This window comes from Nilaparvata lugens, chromosome 11 (assembly GCF_014356525.2).
Source record: "Nilaparvata lugens isolate BPH chromosome 11, ASM1435652v1, whole genome shotgun sequence".
NCBI classification, from domain to species: domain Eukaryota; kingdom Metazoa; phylum Arthropoda; class Insecta; order Hemiptera; family Delphacidae; genus Nilaparvata; species Nilaparvata lugens.
The window spans coordinates 44816418-44834286 of NC_052514.1; the positions used below are offsets into that span (position 1 = coordinate 44816418).

The 17869-nt window shown below is 35.0% G+C and overlaps 1 protein-coding gene across 1 annotated transcript in view; it reads left to right on the plus strand.

Moving 5' to 3' along the window:
- The first annotated feature begins 1078 nt into the window (after window positions 1–1078).
- The window catches only part of LOC111058627 (visual system homeobox 1-like), a 164615-nt gene continuing 147824 nt past the window's right edge, over window positions 1079–17869 (plus strand). Inside the window, exon 1 of the mRNA XM_039437322.1 lies at window positions 1079–1355. Within this exon, the coding sequence (XP_039293256.1) occupies window positions 1079–1355 (277 nt within the window). The remainder of the gene's footprint in view (window positions 1356–17869) is intronic.

Below are 17869 nucleotides of genomic sequence, written 5' to 3' on the forward strand. Positions count from 1 at the left end.
GAAGCAGATTGTTCAGGGAAAGAATAATATTTAGAGTAACTTCAACCAGTCCTGGGATTCGAAAAAATCAAGGTCAGGTAGAAAATTGAGGTCATAGTTGAGATTCAAGGTTGAAGATACAGGATCAGCTGATCACATGAGCAGAGACTAAGGATTTCATTGATAATACGTGACACCTTGGAGGTCGATTACCGTTTCATGGTTGAATATAGTTAATTACAAATCGTTTCGACATCATATGAATAGAAAACACAGTGTGACACCAATTTCTTAGAAAGCAAGAATATCTTGTGAACAAAAGACAAGAACCGTTTCAAGGTCAATAATTATATTTGATTACAAATTGTTTCAACATCAGATGAAGAGTGAACATCGTAACTTCATTATTTTAGAATATAGAGGTGAAGACTAAAAGCCAAAAGCTTATTCTAGAGTTTGCAAGAGAGCAAAAGCTGTGATTTCATCTCCAACATAATATAAATGGGATAATTGATGAGTTCTATTGGTTGGAGAGTATAAGAAGCTGTAGAGGGCTGAAGACTTGAGAACAAGAGATTTTTCTGTAGACTCCTGCAGAGCAGAAGTTGTGAGTTTCATCTCCTGCATTTGAAATAATAGATAGCAGAATTTATTAATTCTTGTTTAGAGAGTAGAAAGCTCTAAAGAGCTAAAGGCTGAAGACTAGAGGACAAGAGTTTTTTCTGAAGACTTCTATAGAGTGAAAGTTCAGAATTTCATCAACCAAATTAAATGATAGATAGCAAAATTTGTGAATACATTATTGTCTAGAGAGCTAGAAGCTCTAAAGGGCTAAAATACTAAAGTTTTTCAAGATTTCCCTGAAGACTCCTAGAGAACAAAAATTGAATTTTAATCCCCACAATGTTGTCGGCTAAACGTGACACTTTCAGCCGCTTAATTGTGAACTTCAACCACTGATAATCAGCTGATCAGCGGCAGCGACACTAGCGCTGCGTCCGGCCCAAAGACGACGGCCGATCCGGGAACTATCCGCGTGTCGGCACCCAGTGCCACCAAAGACTCCGCCACTCTGCTGACGTCAGCGCAAAACCGCAGAATGCCGCAGCGGTCGCCATTTGCAATCCAGGAGCTGCTGGGCCTTGGCGACTCCAGTAGCACTGCTGGAGTCCAGCACCATCATCACAGGAACGCGGCTGGTCTGCATGGAGGTGGAGGATATCCTGGAGCGTATTCGATGGCGGCGGTGAATGCGTCGCGTATGGCGTATTTTAACGCTCAAGCGGCGGTTGCGGCTGCGTTTCTGCCGCACAATTTGTCCGCCAGTATAGGACCGGGGCCACCGCCTGGGTCCAATCATCACGGAACGCCTCCTGGTGAGTGAAATCCGAACTTTTCCATCATATTCACCCTATTGAATTGTGTGTTCTCTTGAGAATCTTACCTTGTTTTAGGATAAAAACAGAATGATCAATTCCATGTTTATCTTTCAGTGTAGGTCGAGCTGGCAATTTACTTTCATTTTTTTGTGTAGTTGACAAGTTGATATTGTGGTAATTATTCATATTGGAAAAAAAACTGAGAAATTTTCAAATACCACAGATTTATTGATACTCAGTTTATCAGAGATTGACAATGGTGTAACAACCGAAACCGGTCTTTCTAAGTTTCAATTAATCTGTGGTTTTTGACTATTTCTTAGTATTTTTATTTAATTGACCTCCATGTAACGCAACACATTATTACGTTATAAGGAAAGAATTTGATTAACTTTGGTGTTGCTATTGTAAGCACGATGTGCCTTCACCAATTATGTAAGCAGGGAAAAAACTATGATAACAAAAGAGAACAGAAATACTAGAACTTTATTTAATTGGTATATTTCAGTTTACATGGTTGAAAATGATAAATATTAATTTTTATCTATTCCAAAAAGGTGATATATATAAATATATGTACAAACACAATATTAAAATTGAATTTAATGGGGAAAACAAGTCGCTGCTGCTTACGATGATTCAATCCTTGTGATTATGGAAATTAAAAACAATGATCTTATCCAGTAGTCACCTACCTATTGAATATGGCTTCCTTCTTTGGCATCCACTGGTTTAATCGCGACTTTACAGTTAGTATTTTAAGAGATCAAAAATTAACTGAACCAATGAATAGGCTCAGAACCCGTCTCCCTTAATAATACAATCATTTTACACTGCCTGATCTGTGACAGAATAACTGTATTATAAAACGAAACGAAGTCTAGCCTTTTTCACTGGATCAGCCGGACTTTACTCACAGTCCTAACAAACGAGCTCTGCCCCAAAAGCTCAATTTTGGGTATTAATATAAACTTAGTCAATGCCAAACATGAAAGCCATTCCAAGTACATATTTTTATCTGTCGCACAAGCGGCACGTTTGTTATTAGAATCAAAAAAAAGCTACGTAAATATTGACAACAAATAAAATAAACAATCTTTCTGTCGAAAACAAAGATTTTTCAAAGACAAAAACACTGTTAATTGAACTTTTAATTAAAAAACTCTAAAATTCTGATCAATATGAGATAAATATACGATTTATATTATGTTGTTCTTATGTTGTTTTATGTTGTTTTTAATATATATGTCCCATATGACCAGGTGACACTATCCTTGTCTATCATCTGATAAAAAAACAGCGCCATCCTTTCTAGCTCTGCATCATTTCCTCATCGTGTCTTGACAGTATAGAATGATAATTAGTGGAATATTCAAACACAATAATCGGAATCTATTATTTAACCTCCAAAAGTATATTTTCTTGGCAAATGAAATATAATTGGTTATTTCAAACAAGGATGAAGAGTGTAATTTCTTTGATGATTTAATTATCATCATAATAATAATATAATGATAATTTCTTTCCTAGATGTAATAGTGAATGCATGCCGTAATCCGCAATTTCATCTTTTCATTAAAAAAATAATGTAATCCATATATCTTGAGTTTTTCATTCATTGTGATACATTCTGTGATTCATTTGAAATATTGTGTCAACCTTCAAAATTCAAAATCTTCAAACCATTATTCCTGGACCAAAAATCAAGTGACGAAGCAGTGTGTGATATCATAACCTCAACCATTGCACAACATAACTTTTTATCTAAATTTTTGGAGAGAAATAGTACAGGCTCAGCCTAGTTTTTCCTCCAATGTCATTATCATATTATGATTGAAGTATTTCGTACAATGAATGGATAAATAAAATAATATGTTATTAACTCATCACGGTTTGACAACAAGGATTCTAAGAGAGAAATGAAGGCTATTTTTTCAGTTTTAATCATTTTCATACATGGGCTATCGTATCTATTCTTAGAGCAATGGAAGAATGATTCATAAACATAACATGAAACTTCGCTTTCGTGACTCTATAAGGTATGTAATAATGAGTTGTGAACAGGGATGAGATCAACTTTTTCTGAAATTGCATTTTCAAGTAATATATAATCTATAAGATTGTGATCAGTTCTAAACCATGATATTCCCTATAAAGAATGAGAAGGGGTAGGAGAATAGGAGGACGAGTTGGAGAAACAGAGAATAAGAGATGTAAAGAAAGTATTGAAGGAAGAAGAAGATTACGATGAGAAGGTGAAGGATGAGTGGAGGAAGCAGAAAGGAATTTTCTAAGTAGTAGTTGATTACAATTTTTTAGGAAAAAGAGAGCAGTGTTGCAATCTCTCAACTGGCTTCTACTCACACACATTTTCGCAAATGGAGCTGCTTCCATGATGTGCCACTCGAAAAACAAAGCAGATCTCAAATAGCTGCTCCACTACAACAGCTGCTTCATCGATCTGTTTGTTTCAAATACAAATTCACTCTGAAAGTTGGCCTTGAAAAATGTTTTTGAGAGGAAAATGAGGAATGTGATGTATAATCTTTTACTTCTGATACTCATGTGGTATGAGAACAAGAATTAGGCTATAGTGAGGTCCACGTTATAATAACAGTGAAGAAAGATAGGAGAACAACCTTGCCGAACCTCTGTCTTGTCAATGCCTTCAATAGACAGAAGCTGATACAGGTTTATTGATGTCATATTTACTGCTCGTTCTCGTTTGAAATAATCAATCATATTTTATCAAGCAAAAAATTATATGTTTCAAAGATTTTACATAACTAAGATGAAATATTTTATTAATTAACTAATTATTCTACATTATTAAAAGACGATGTGGCAACGGAGCAAAGCGAGAAAGAGATAGTGCTATCCGCTTTGTTGAATGATAGACAAGGATAGCAATACCATTGCTAATTAAACATTGCCATTATAACATGGACCGCACTATCCTATACTATTAAACGAGCGATTTCTGTTCATATGTTTAGATGATAAGATGTTTAGTTGTTTAGATGTTTAGATGTTTAGATGTTTAGATGTTTAGATGTTTAGATATTTAGATGTTAAGATGTTTAGATGTTTAGATGTTTAGATGTTTAGACGTTTAGATGTTTAGATGTTTAGATGTTTAGATGTTTAGATGTTTAGATGTGTAGATGTTTAGATGTTTAGCTGTTTGATATTTAGATGTTTATATTTTTGTATTTTAACGGATCTCGGAAACAACTCTAACGATTCTCACAAAATTCAGAACAAATTAGGTTTATAATATGAAAATACGATTGCACTAGGTCTCATCCCTGGGAAAACTCGCTGAAGGACATTAAAAGGATAATTATTGTTCATCCTTGGAAAAACAGCTGGTAATGAATATTTCGTCGTCTGTTGATGATGGAAGTGAGTGAGCGAGTTCATGTGTGTGGGACTGTGTCACAATTACGACTCAGCTGATGAAATTTTGTAATCATTCAATCAGTTAGTTAGTGCCGGCTGCAAAAAAGCTAGGTTATTTTCAATCCTGATTAATTCCAGTAGATCCATCTTCTTGAATTGATCTTCTCTGATTTGGTTCACGTGAAGTTAATCAGTATTAGAATTCAACCGGCTTTTGTGAGACCGGACCTTTGTGAGGGAAATTTTTGCATTACTCAGGGAATTAATCTCAATTCATTGTGATTAGATAGAACATTTCTGTATGAATGTTATTATAATTTCTTCTTTTGTAATAAACTTTCTATGATTTTGTACTCCAGAGCGAAGCTCGGTCCCTGATATTAGAGCTTAAGTGATACAGTGAAGCTTATATATCTGCTACTCACCTTATACTGACAGCATGCCTCATAATATAATATCAATGCTGCCTATCCAAACCAATGCTGACAGATTAAGATGAAACTGACAGTAGTCACATTCATATACTCCAGCCAATTGAACATGAATGCATTAAGCAGCATGAAATCATAATTATGCACTCAGCCTGTTATGGTTCCGATAATCACACCTAGTTATGGAATTGGCCATTAAATGGTCGCCATTAATGGAGCATGAACTGTTGTTTATGATTCTAATGGCAGTGCAAATTGAGAGTGCCAATGGTAGAGTCACGTTCGCACTTAGTTCAATCACCAGAGATGGATTTCAAAAAGGAAAGAGAATTAATGAGTCAGCTTGGGCAATGCGAGACTGTAGGAAGTTGAGATTTAATTGATAAATCACTCATGAAATTATAGTGGAGTCCACGTTATAATGGCAGTGTTTGATTGGCAATGGTATTGCTATCCTTGTCTATCATTCAACAAAGCGGATAGCACTATCTCTTTCTCGCTTTGCTCTGGTGTCACATCGTCTTTCAACAATGTAGAATTAATAATTAATTAACAAAATATTTCATCTTGATTATGAAAATTCACTATGAAATAAGTGAAAAATATAATTTCTTGCTTAATATTTTTGTTTTTGATCATGTTTTTAACCGTCAAATTTCAAAAATCTTAGTTTTCGTTGTTTTTGAGTGAAAATGGACTAAATTTTAGTAAAGTGAAATCATAACTTAACCCTATTTCGGACTTTCAAAATGTTATCTAAATTTGGGAGAGAAATAATACAAGGAGTATCCTTAGTTTTTCTCTCCCAATCAGTGCTTCTTTGTGAAAAATATAAATAAAAAAATAAATAATATTGGGGCACCGAGCTTCGCTTGTTATTTATTTATTGACTATTGAAAAACCGAACACTTCTTCACAACTCAGTTCTCCAAAATGATTGAGGAAGTACTAACAGGCACAGCCCAAAACTGGTTCTTCTCCGAATTTTGATTTATACACTATATAAATAGTCCAGAAAGTAGGTTATGTTCCATACAGTTGAATTCTGGTTCAATTTTCAGTTCAAACATTTGAAAACAAAAATTTCCAATTTAGATTATTTACAAACCGAATTAAATAACAAAATAACACTCACTAATCACTTGAAATTGTCAAATGATGATCAACTTTGAAAATATTATGATTTACTCTAGTTTAGAAGGATTATCATGACATGTCAACAAATCAGATTATTTTTGATCAAGTCGATTAAATTGTCAAGCTAGATAATATTTCTCGTTGATTGTGTAATCAAAGCTGGAAAAAAATATGTTTCTCACCCACACACACGCATCTTCTGTTTTGACAGACGACGAAATCATCATCTATTTTTCCAAGGATGAATACCGTAATTATTATCCGTTTCATGTCCTTCAGCGAGTTTTCCCAGCGATGAGACCTAGTGCAATCGAATTTTCATATCATAAACCTACCATGTTCCAAATTTCGTGGAAATCGTTAGTGCCGTTTTCGAGATCAGTTGAACATAGATAACCAGATATAAAAATATAAACAGAAATACAGAAATTGCACGCCTAATATAATGGGAAAATTGATTATTTTAAACGAGAATGCACAGTTAATGATAATAATAATATTGAATTTAATCATCATATTTAATCAGCTGATAGTTGCAGTGATAGTAGTTTAAATTTTTCTGCTCAAAATTTTCAAGTTTATTTCAATATCATTGAAACTTTCGGATTGTTTAGTGTTATTTCGAGCTCTTATCAACCCTTCGAAATTCAAAATCCATCAGTCATTATCTGGAATACGTATTCTCTGAGTGTTAATCTTTGGTGAAAACAGAAATTTTAAACTTAACCTCACTTTGGACTATTTATGCTCCAAAATCAAGGAATTGAAGAAGTTTTGGGCAATTGCCTGTTTCTCTTTCCAAATATCGTGTTTGTGACTGTTCTAATAAATAAATAAATAAATAAATATTGATGCACAGTTGATATATAGTATATCAATAAACCTGTATCAGCTACTGTCTATAGAAGGCATTGACAAGACAGAGGATCGGCAACGTTGTTCTTCTATCTTTCTCCACTGCCATTATAAAGTGGTCCACTATATGATACTGTGCCGTTCCTCCACTCTCACCCAAACAGTAATAATAGTGGACAGTAGTCGACTTGAGTTGACAAAAAAACGGTTGAAATTTGAAACATAAACGACATATATCACGAGATACCTCCTCATTCTACTTTGTCTCTATGACAAAACCCACTATTTTAGGTGGGCTCCAAACCACCAGACAACCTACAATCAAGCCGTGAAACCAGGTGTGGAACTTGGAATAATTAGGCACAGGGATACAGAATCGAACAGCGGAACATTGTGATTGAGATGGAAAAGTCCAATTATCGACGGGATGCGAACCCAATTGGGCGCACATAGTTAATGACAATGACTCGACTCTAACGAATTATTCGGCTCCGAGAGAGAGTGAGTGAGAGTGAGTGTGTGGGAGAGGATGAGGGAGAGTAGTGAGAGACAGTAGACAGTGTGGCAGAGCTTGTGTGTGACATAGATAGAGGGGGTGAGAGAGAGCGAGTGAGTGTGTGTGTGAGAGCATGAAGAGATAAACAGTGTGAGAGAGTGTGTGTGTGTGAGAGAGACTATGTGTTTGTGTGTGAGAGAGAGAGAAACGTCGTTGTCATGACAACACAGTCACCACTGTTAACCAATCATCTCACACGCTTATTAACAATCTATTGCTTCCTTTTCTGACTGTTGCCGTCAGTATTATTTCAATGGAAAGCAGAGTTATTATCTTATTAGGAATTGTGACAGTATGTAGTGAACCATCACACTGTAGTCAGGCATCACTAATTCTTGCTAACAAGGTTTGGCTAACCGTTACGTATACAGTGAGGTTCACGTTATAATGGCAGTGTTTGATTAGCAATGGTATTGCTATCCTTGTCTATCATTCAGCAAAGCGGATACCGCTATCTCTTTCTCGCTTTGATCTGTTGCCAGATCATCCTTTAACAATGTAGAATTAATCATTCATTAACAAAATATTTCATCTAGAGTATGTAAAAATTTATTATTATACTAGTAGTTCTGTGAACAGTAGACCTCGCGCTCAGTGAGTTACATCATAGAGAAACAATAGCGTAAGTAGATATCCCATGGTATAGGGCGTTTATGTCGCAACTTTTACTGTTATCTCAAGCCGATTACTTTCGATTATTGTCGATTTTTACTGTTTTGACCGGATAAGAGTGTATGAACGGCACAATATGAGTGACCACCAGCGTCATGAAGATTCACAGGAAAGAACTACGTGGACTATGAGCTTGAGATAACAGTAAAAGTTGCGACATAAACGCCCTATACCATGGAATATCTACTTATGCTATTGTTTCTCTATGGTTACATTAACCTGTTGTTATGTTTTCTCAAAAATTAATAGATAATTTATCAATTCAAAATGTCTGGAAAAAATCCTAAATAAACATAGAGCTTTCTGTCCTATATCGTAACGTGACGTGTCGTCCCAGAATGTGAGTGTGAGCGCTGTTATCAGGTCTGGCTGCAACTGTCTACAACGTTGATGGAAAGATACAATTTTCAAGATGTTCGATATTTTTGAACGGGTAGTATAATAGTCAACTGTCTACTAACGTTAATGGAAAGATACATTTTCAAGATGTTCGATGTTTTTGAACGGGTAGTATTATAGTCCACTAGACAGCTGATTTATGATGAATAATTCTATAGTCTGATTTTTACGGTAATATTGGCGTATGAAGGAGGCTCCTTTTTCCTTTTATATCATTGAAATGCAAAATTTCCAAAAACCTTGTATATACGTCGACGCGCAATTTGAAAAGGAACATACCTGTAAAATTTCATGGAAATCTATTACCGCGTTTCGCCGTAAATGCGCAACATAAAAACATATAAACATTCAAACATTTAAACATTAAGAGAAATGCCAAACCGTCGACTTGAATCTCAGACCTCACTTCGCTCGGTCAATTATAGAACAATATGATTTCTTGCTTATTAAAATATAATTGATTATTTTAAACGATAATGAACAGTCAATATTACATCAATAAACCTGTATCAGCTACCGTCTATAGAAGGCATTGACAAGACAGATCATCGGCATCGTTTTTTTCCTATCTTTCACAACTGCCATTATAACGTGGACTTAACAATAGTAAGATTCAATTTAAACTGTCAAGCTTTGGTTGAATGGGAAGCATATGGTGTTATTCATAGGATTGCTGATAGACACTGATGCCGACAGTACAGTAAATCTCACTGAATTACAGGACTATTCATATAACTAAAATACAAAAACCCCGAGTTACAATTAATTCCAATTACAGGGTATGCAATTGATAACGCTCAAATACGAATAGTGACCACACTTTAGATAATGATGACGTGTGGGGGCGTGGTCAAGTAGCACGTGTCGTGTTGCACGCGACACGTGTGAGGTCACGTGTGGAGGCTGGCAGGCTGTGACGTCATCATGTCTCCCAGTCTGTCCTGCTCAACAAGGTTTTTGTGAGCGCTGTTTCTTTGATTTACACCGCCAATTATTCTATTTTAATGTGAGTAATGGAGAGGAAAAACGTTTGAAGATTGGTTTGTACAGAGGATATTAGAGGGATTAGTGTATTAGGATCACATAAAATGCATCCAGTGATTTCTTATAGATCAATATATATTTTTTTATTCGAAGACTTATCTCGTTTCCAGAATATTTGCAATTATAGGGTGAGATTAGTGTATTGGGATCACATATAATGAATTCAGTGCCTTCTAAAGGTGCGTAAAAATATGCGCGACGCGAACATGAGCAATTCACTTTCAATCAGCTGACTATAAAATCTGTATTTCGGTAAGATAAAAGTTATCATATGATCTATATCAGAAACGGTAAGATACAGATATAAAAAGCTTGACATCAGCTGATTAAAAGTGAATTGCTCATGTTCGCGGCGCGTGAATCTGTACGCACCTTTATAGATCAATATATCTTTCTCATTCAAAGAGTATTTTTTCCAAATCAATTTTGATTCCAGTTTCGAGTGATTGATAAATTTTGAATTGATTCATTTCAAATTATTCAATAACTGTATCATTATAATTATATCCACAGATTTATCAGAGATTGACAATGTTGTTATAACCGAAACCGGTCTTTCTAAGTATCAATAAATCTGTGGTTTTTGACAATTTTCTAGTCTTTTTCATTCAACGTTTACATAACCTCATTTGGACTATTTTTATCGAAATTGGGGAGAGAAGCAGTTTTGGGTTAATCCTGTTGATTCTCTCCCAATCATTAATTTGATTTTGTGATTGTGAAAAAATTAAATAAATTAATAAATCATAGTTGGATGGAGAGGCCTGAGGAGAATGGCAACGTTGCACTACTGATGGCAACTGGATAGCGCTATCTGCTTTGTCGAATGATAGACAAGGATAGCAACACCGATGTTAACCATTTACTACCATTATAACGTGGACCTCACTAGAGGAAGATGATACAAAGATGAATCGAAGATGATACGAAGATGATTAGAATATGATACAAAGATGATAAAAATATGATTCGTGGATGATACAGAGATGATACGAAGATGATACGAAGATGTTACAAGTATTATAGACAAGGATAGAAACACCAATGCTAATAAAATATTGTCATTAAACGTGGAATTCACTGAAGTGTCGAGTGTTTTCAAACATTAAATCTTCGTTTTCCTTCCTCCCTGTACTTTTTCTTCTTCTTCTTATTTTTCTTATCTCTTCTTCTTCTTCTTCTTCTTCTTCTCCTTCTTCTTCTTTTTCTTCTCTCTTCTTCTTCTTCTTCTCTCTTCTTCTTCTTTTCCTTCTTCACACATCGCTTTTATTCCTGCTGCATCAATATAAGTTATATAGAGTTCCCTAGAAAATATGTTGCTCAAGTCTAAAGGTTTTACGCGCCGCGAACATGAGCAATTTACTTTTAATCAGCTGATGCCAAAAATACATATATAATTAGCTGATTAAAAGTGAATTGCTCATGTTCGCGGCGCGTATATCTGTACGCACCTTAAACAAAAACAGTTAGACGTGTGAACTCATGGAATAATTATTCTTCTGATGAACAAAACCTACAAATTTCTAAAGCTGAATCTTGAGTAGAAGAGGTAGAAGGAGTAGAGAAGAAGAGGAATACGGAACAGAAGGAGAAAGAGGAGAAAAATGAGGAGAAGGAGGAGAAGAAGAAGAAGAAGACGAAGAAGAAGGAGAAGAAGAAGAAGAAGAAGAAGAAAAAAGCGTGATGTAGTTGTCGTAATTCCCCACAGCTAAAACAATGTCGTCTAACCCCATTTATATTAAAACGTGTTAACACTCTAGACAAGCATTATATTAGAGCAGCACTAGGCCTCACCACCACCTTATTGTTCTCACCAGCTAATTGACAGGGAATATTTTGGCCCTAGAAAAATAAGTCCACCCTTCCGCCCTTTGCCCTGAGGTGTCTATTATTCCCACTGCCCTTTCTAACACTAGACAACCTTTTATAATCTCACTACTAATGCCCAGTGTAATAAACTACCTAAATTTATTATTGATATCTATATTTATTATCAATACCACATTTAGATCGATACCTTACAACATAATACCTTAGATAAACGATAGCATAAGTAGATATCCCATGGTATAGGGCGTTTATGTCGCAACTTTTACTGTTATCTCAAGCCGATAGTTCACGTAGTTCTTTCCCATGCAGCTGTGTGACGCTGGTAGTCTCTCAAATTGTGCCGTTCATACACTATCACCCCAACAAAACAGTAAAAATTGACAATAATCGACAGTAATCGGCTTGAGATAACAGTAAAAGTTGCGACATAAATTACCTATACCATGGGATATCTACTTACGCTATTGTTTCTCTATGATAATACCTATAATACCTTAATACCCATAATACCTTACCGCTTGTAAGGTATCGATCTAAATGTGGTATTGATAATAAATAATATAATAAATATAGATATCAACAATAAATATAGGTATTATATCTAAGGCTAGTCATGATAATAATGATGAACAAGTATTCTATAGTGAGGTCCACGTTATAATGGCAGTATTTGATCAACATTCGTGTTGCTATCCTTGTCTAACATTGATTCGACAATGCAGATAATGCTATTTTTTCCTAGCTCTTCAACGTTGGCAGATAGTTTTCAACAATCTAAGAGAATAATTAATTGACAAAATATTTGTTCTCAATTATTAAAATTTGTTAGTGGATCATTGAGAAACATATTTTCTTGATGTATAAAGTATTATTCATGATCCAAAACATGAATAAACATTCATTCATTCATTCATTTATTTATTGTATGAAATACTATGATCATAATACAATTATGACATTGGAGGAAAAACTAGGCTGAGCCTGTACTATTTCTCTCCAAAAATTTTGATAAAATGTTAATGTTGTCCAAAAGATAAGGTTATGTAATCACAGACTGCTTTGTCACTTGATTTTCGGTCCAAGAATGATGATTTAAGATTTTGAATTTTGAAGGTTGATTTTATACTCCAAATAAATTACAGAATGTATCACAATAAATTAAAAACTTTAGTAATATTGCACTTATTTAAAAAAATTGAATACAAAATCAAAAACAGTTAATATAACATCAGAAAAACTGGTATCTATCCTCAACAGAAGGCAGTGGCAAGGCAGATAAGCGGCAACTCTATTCTCCTATCTTTCCCCACTACCATTATAACGTTGACACTGTGGGTAATAATCAATTATTAATACAATATTTGTCGAGAAAAAATATTTTTCTATGATTTTATAATGAATTTTCAGAATTGAGAATATTTATTAAGAATATATTGAATGTATTTCAACACTGTTGAAACGATCTGGTAACGTCCTGTAGCTGCAGCATTCTAGGGAGAGCGCTATGTGCTTTTACGAATGATGAACAAGGATAGCAAAACCAAGGATAATCAAATACTGCCATTGTAACGTGGATCTTACTAAAGATCAGTCTCTCTCTTACTCTTTTACTTCATTTCTCCTCACTCACACTCTTTCTTTCTCTTTTTCCACTCACTCACTCACTCACTCTCTCTCTCCCTCCACTATAATCTTCTTTAGAAGTTAGATTTTTATTTTTATTTGTTTCTCTCAATTTTGATTCTGTAATTATATGCACTATTCCTTGTATGAAACTTTTTATTTCTTGTAAAGTGTTGTATGGCAGAGAGGACCCAGAGTCCTAACTCCGTATTTAATAAAGGCAATCATTCAATTCAATTCTCTCTTTCTCTCTCACAAACTTGATCTCTCTCTTTCTCTCTCTCTCTCTCTACGCAATCACTGGCACATACCCTCAATCAATTGACAGTGTAGCAATTATAATTGGTAAATTGGTAAGCCTGCATTGGAGTGCTGGACCACCCTCTCAATAAGCAATGACGTCTCATTGTTGCTTTCAAATCATTCTCTCTCTCTCTCACTCCCCCTCTCTCACTCTTTCTCTTCTCTTCTCAACTCTATCCCTCCTCTTCTATCCTTCCACATATCTTTAACAGCCTCTCTATTTCATCACTTTCTTCTTCCTCTTCTCACCCTTCCACTCCTCTCCCTTATTCACTTCAATAATATATTTCTCAACTTTTTTTCAACCCTTTTTGACTTGTATTTTTTCACTCTCTTTCTCACATTCCTTCTACCTCCTGTCTTATCTCATCATCCTTATTCAGTCATGTATTTCCCTCCTTATTTATTCTTTATCCTTATTCAGTCATGTATTTCCCCTCCTTATTTATTCTTTACTTTGTTGCTGCTCTCTTTCTCTCCATGGAAATCTTACACTCTTTTGCTGCTTATCCTTTAAATTGACCACCGTTATTTTGTCCCCCCTTGACCCCTGAATTTCTTTCTCATTTCATCCCTATTTTCGTCATAATATATGAGTAACTCTCTCATTCACCTTCCTTTGCTATCCTCAGCATCACCCATTCCTCAATTTTATTTCATTTCCTCAGTATTTTGTTCAATTCCCACTTCATTCTCACCATCCTATTGATAGAGAGTTAGTGGGAAGGATATTTCAAATATTCTTTCCAAAGAATGGACATTGATATGTCCAAAGCTCCGCCAATTTATATGTAGATGCATAACAATATTACCTATAGTTATTCCAAATTGCTTTTCTCATATCATATGTAGTTCAATAGTTATTACTTTCTCATTTTGTAAATTTATATATAAATTTTGCAGTTTTGTAAGATATTGTATATAAATCTATAAGCCAGAATATATTGTAATCTACATAACTAAAGTACTCAATCAATCAATCCTATTTTATACTCCTGTATCCTGGTCTCAATTGACCACAGCTTTTGTCTCATTTAGGTATTTCATATCTCATATTCCTCTTAATATTCTTTGAAATATTCCTCTCCATCAACTTCTCTTAATTCATCATCGTTCTGTCTCATTTTCTCTTCCTCATTCATCTTTCTCTCTCTCCACGCCATTGCCTCTTTCAACTTCCTCTCATAGTTCTTCGTCTCTCTCCCATTCCACCCAAATTCGTGCCAAAGAGAGAAACAGCGTGCTGTTTGTACACATTCGTATTCCTTTTTTGGCCTACTTTATCAACTCTCCTTCATTCTACCCAAATTCGTATCAAATTGAGAACACCGAGCTTGTTTGTACACATTTGTATTCAGTGTTGTGGGGGTCTCTAATCAAAATGTGGGCCTTAATTCCACTTAGTTCATTATCACGCCCTGCCTCCTCCACCTCCTCCTCCTTCTCTTTTTCTCCTCATCATCCACCTCCTCCTATTTTGTACTCCTCTTCACTCTCCACCACCTTCTCCACCCGTTCCTCATCCTACTTGTACTTCTCTCTCTATTCCTCCACCACCTCATCCTTTTCCTCTTTTCTACTCCTCTTCTCAATCATCATCTCCTCCTCCACCTCCCCCTCTTACTGCTATTCCTCTTCCTCCTCCTTCACCACTCCACCGTCTCTTTCTACTTCTACAACTGTTCTCTTGTTATGCCATCAACAGAATGATAAATCAAGATGTGTGGCATGCAATGAGGCAAGTAGAAGATGGAAGAGGAACGAGGCAAAACTGGTTTTATTAACTACTAACAGGTAACCCGTGCTTCGCAAGGGTCTACTTAAGAGCTTGATAAGCTAAAAACTTGACCTACTGAGGTTTAGAAGGGTTCAAAATAGGCCTTCAACCATCCACGGTAAATTGAAAATCACTATGCAAAATTCCAAGTTAAACGGTTGAGTAGTTGAGACGTGATGATGCGTCATTTGTGAATTTCCTTCACGTACGTATATAAGCCAATAATTGTAATAATAATGATTGACCAAACATAGTGAGTTCTATGTTTTGACTCAATCTTCCTTTCGTCTTTCTGTATGTATGTAACGCAATTACGGTCGAACGCGTTGATAGAATTCTATGAGATTTGGCAGTAATATCTCTTTTTTAACTCGATGTATACACGAAGTTTTTTAAAATTTTGCATTTCAAGGATAATATGAAAGGAAAAGGAATTCGCTCCATACTCCAATATCACTGTGATTATATAATATCATCAAATTTAAAGATATGATTAATCAGACTATAGAATTGTTCATAATCAATCAGCTGACAAGTGGATTATTCATTGCATGCATAACACAGATGTCTGGAGAAGCCGGTGAACAGGTGACACCAGATACTTGTGGAAACTGCGTGAGGTCTACTGTTCACAGAACTACTAGTATTTCATTGTTACTAGTTTTCATTGTCGTCCTCTGGATTGCCTCCAGATAATACTGACTGTAAACTAGTATCACATAATATAAATTGTGCCAGTCCATACTACAGCTGTGGATGTCCTACATAAGAGAAAGAAAATGAAATAAAATATTTAGGTGTAGTATTGGATGTACATTTACGGTGGAGCTCGCACATTTCATACATCTGTTCAAAACTTAGAAAATTAATTTATAAATTCGTTTAATTAAGGAATGTCCTTCCTATCTATCAATTAAGAATGGTATTCTTGGCACTGATACAGTCAATTATCTGCTATGGTATTGTATCCTGGGGAAGTTGTGGGAGTTCAATTTTGCAACCTCTCATAATTCTTTATAAAAGAATAATAGAAATATGTTTAAAGAGACCCATAAGATATCCAACCGAAGTATTGTATAGAGAATTTGGCGTTTTCAGTGTTGATACCCTATTTGAAATAAATCTTTTGAAGTTTGTGTATTTAAGACGTTCAGAGTTTCCAGTTATGGATGAACATGTATATTCCACTCGTCGAAATCTTGCTAATAAATTAAAAGAACCCTTCACAAGAAGTAGAGTGGCCTCCTTACATGCTTTTGCTAAGGGACACCGACTTTTCAATAAACTGCAATCAGATATATCAGATGCACCCAGTTACAATTTGTTTTAAGAATAGACTTAATCGCTTCTATGAAGAAAAACGTTTAATAGAGGTGTAATATTATTTACATTTCTTTGCTGTCTTCATTCAAATCTAGGCATGTTTTTTTTTTGCTTATTTTTTTTCTGGGTACCTAACTTATTGTTGAAGATTCATAATCCCATCTTGTGAAAAGCACACTGATTATTGTATAAAATTTACTTTATTGTTTGATACCTCAAAATTGTTATTGTATTATAATTAAGTTGACTCAACTAGAGAGCGAGACATCCCTCAACACAGGTTTAGCCTAAAGAGGGATGCACTGTGGTTTTTTCTGTTACATGCTTAATATTATTATCTATTTTCAATTATTATGCTTAAGGTATGTATTTGTATTACCAATTGTAATGTTCAACCATTATGTTCAATGTATGTATTTGTATTACCAATTATTGTAAAAATGCAGTGAAATAAACGAATTATTATTGTAGGAGATCAGAGATTTCGGACCAGAAATATGAAGTGCCTGACATACACATATGATAACATTTTGTAGTCCATTGCAATCAAAATTCGGAAGAGGAATAGTTAAGCATAGTTTTCCTCTTTCAGATTTTGATATCTATAATTGTAATAATATTGTATTGATAAATGAAAAAATCTGATGTGGCGCACTCACACAACTTTCCTTGCCGTTATGAAAATTGATCACCTGACGCTAGTGTTCCCGCGCATGTCAAGTCTACTATTCAAAGATTTGAGCCAGCTGGTGACAGGGCAATAACGCTGGAGACACACATGAGGTCTGCTATCTCTTCACAGTGAATGATTTAATAGAATCAACAATAATTTGCAATTGAATAATCACATTTTCTCGAATTTTAAAGCTTATTTTCAAATTTAGGTGAAAATGTTACTGAACATTAATTGTAGAGATTTTCATGCTTAATCTACTCCACTTGATTTTTTCCGTTTCAATTGTATCTGAAGCCTGATAATTGAGAATCTATCTGCATTGATGGGGCGGAGCTCCTGAAATTTTTACAGATATGGGACAGTTGATAGAGCTTATCGATGACTATTTTAGGTATGGATTTGATCAAAATCGTTGGAGCCGTTTCCGAGAAAATCACGAAAAACCCTGTTATTGAAAACATTTTTGCCATTTTAGCCGCCATC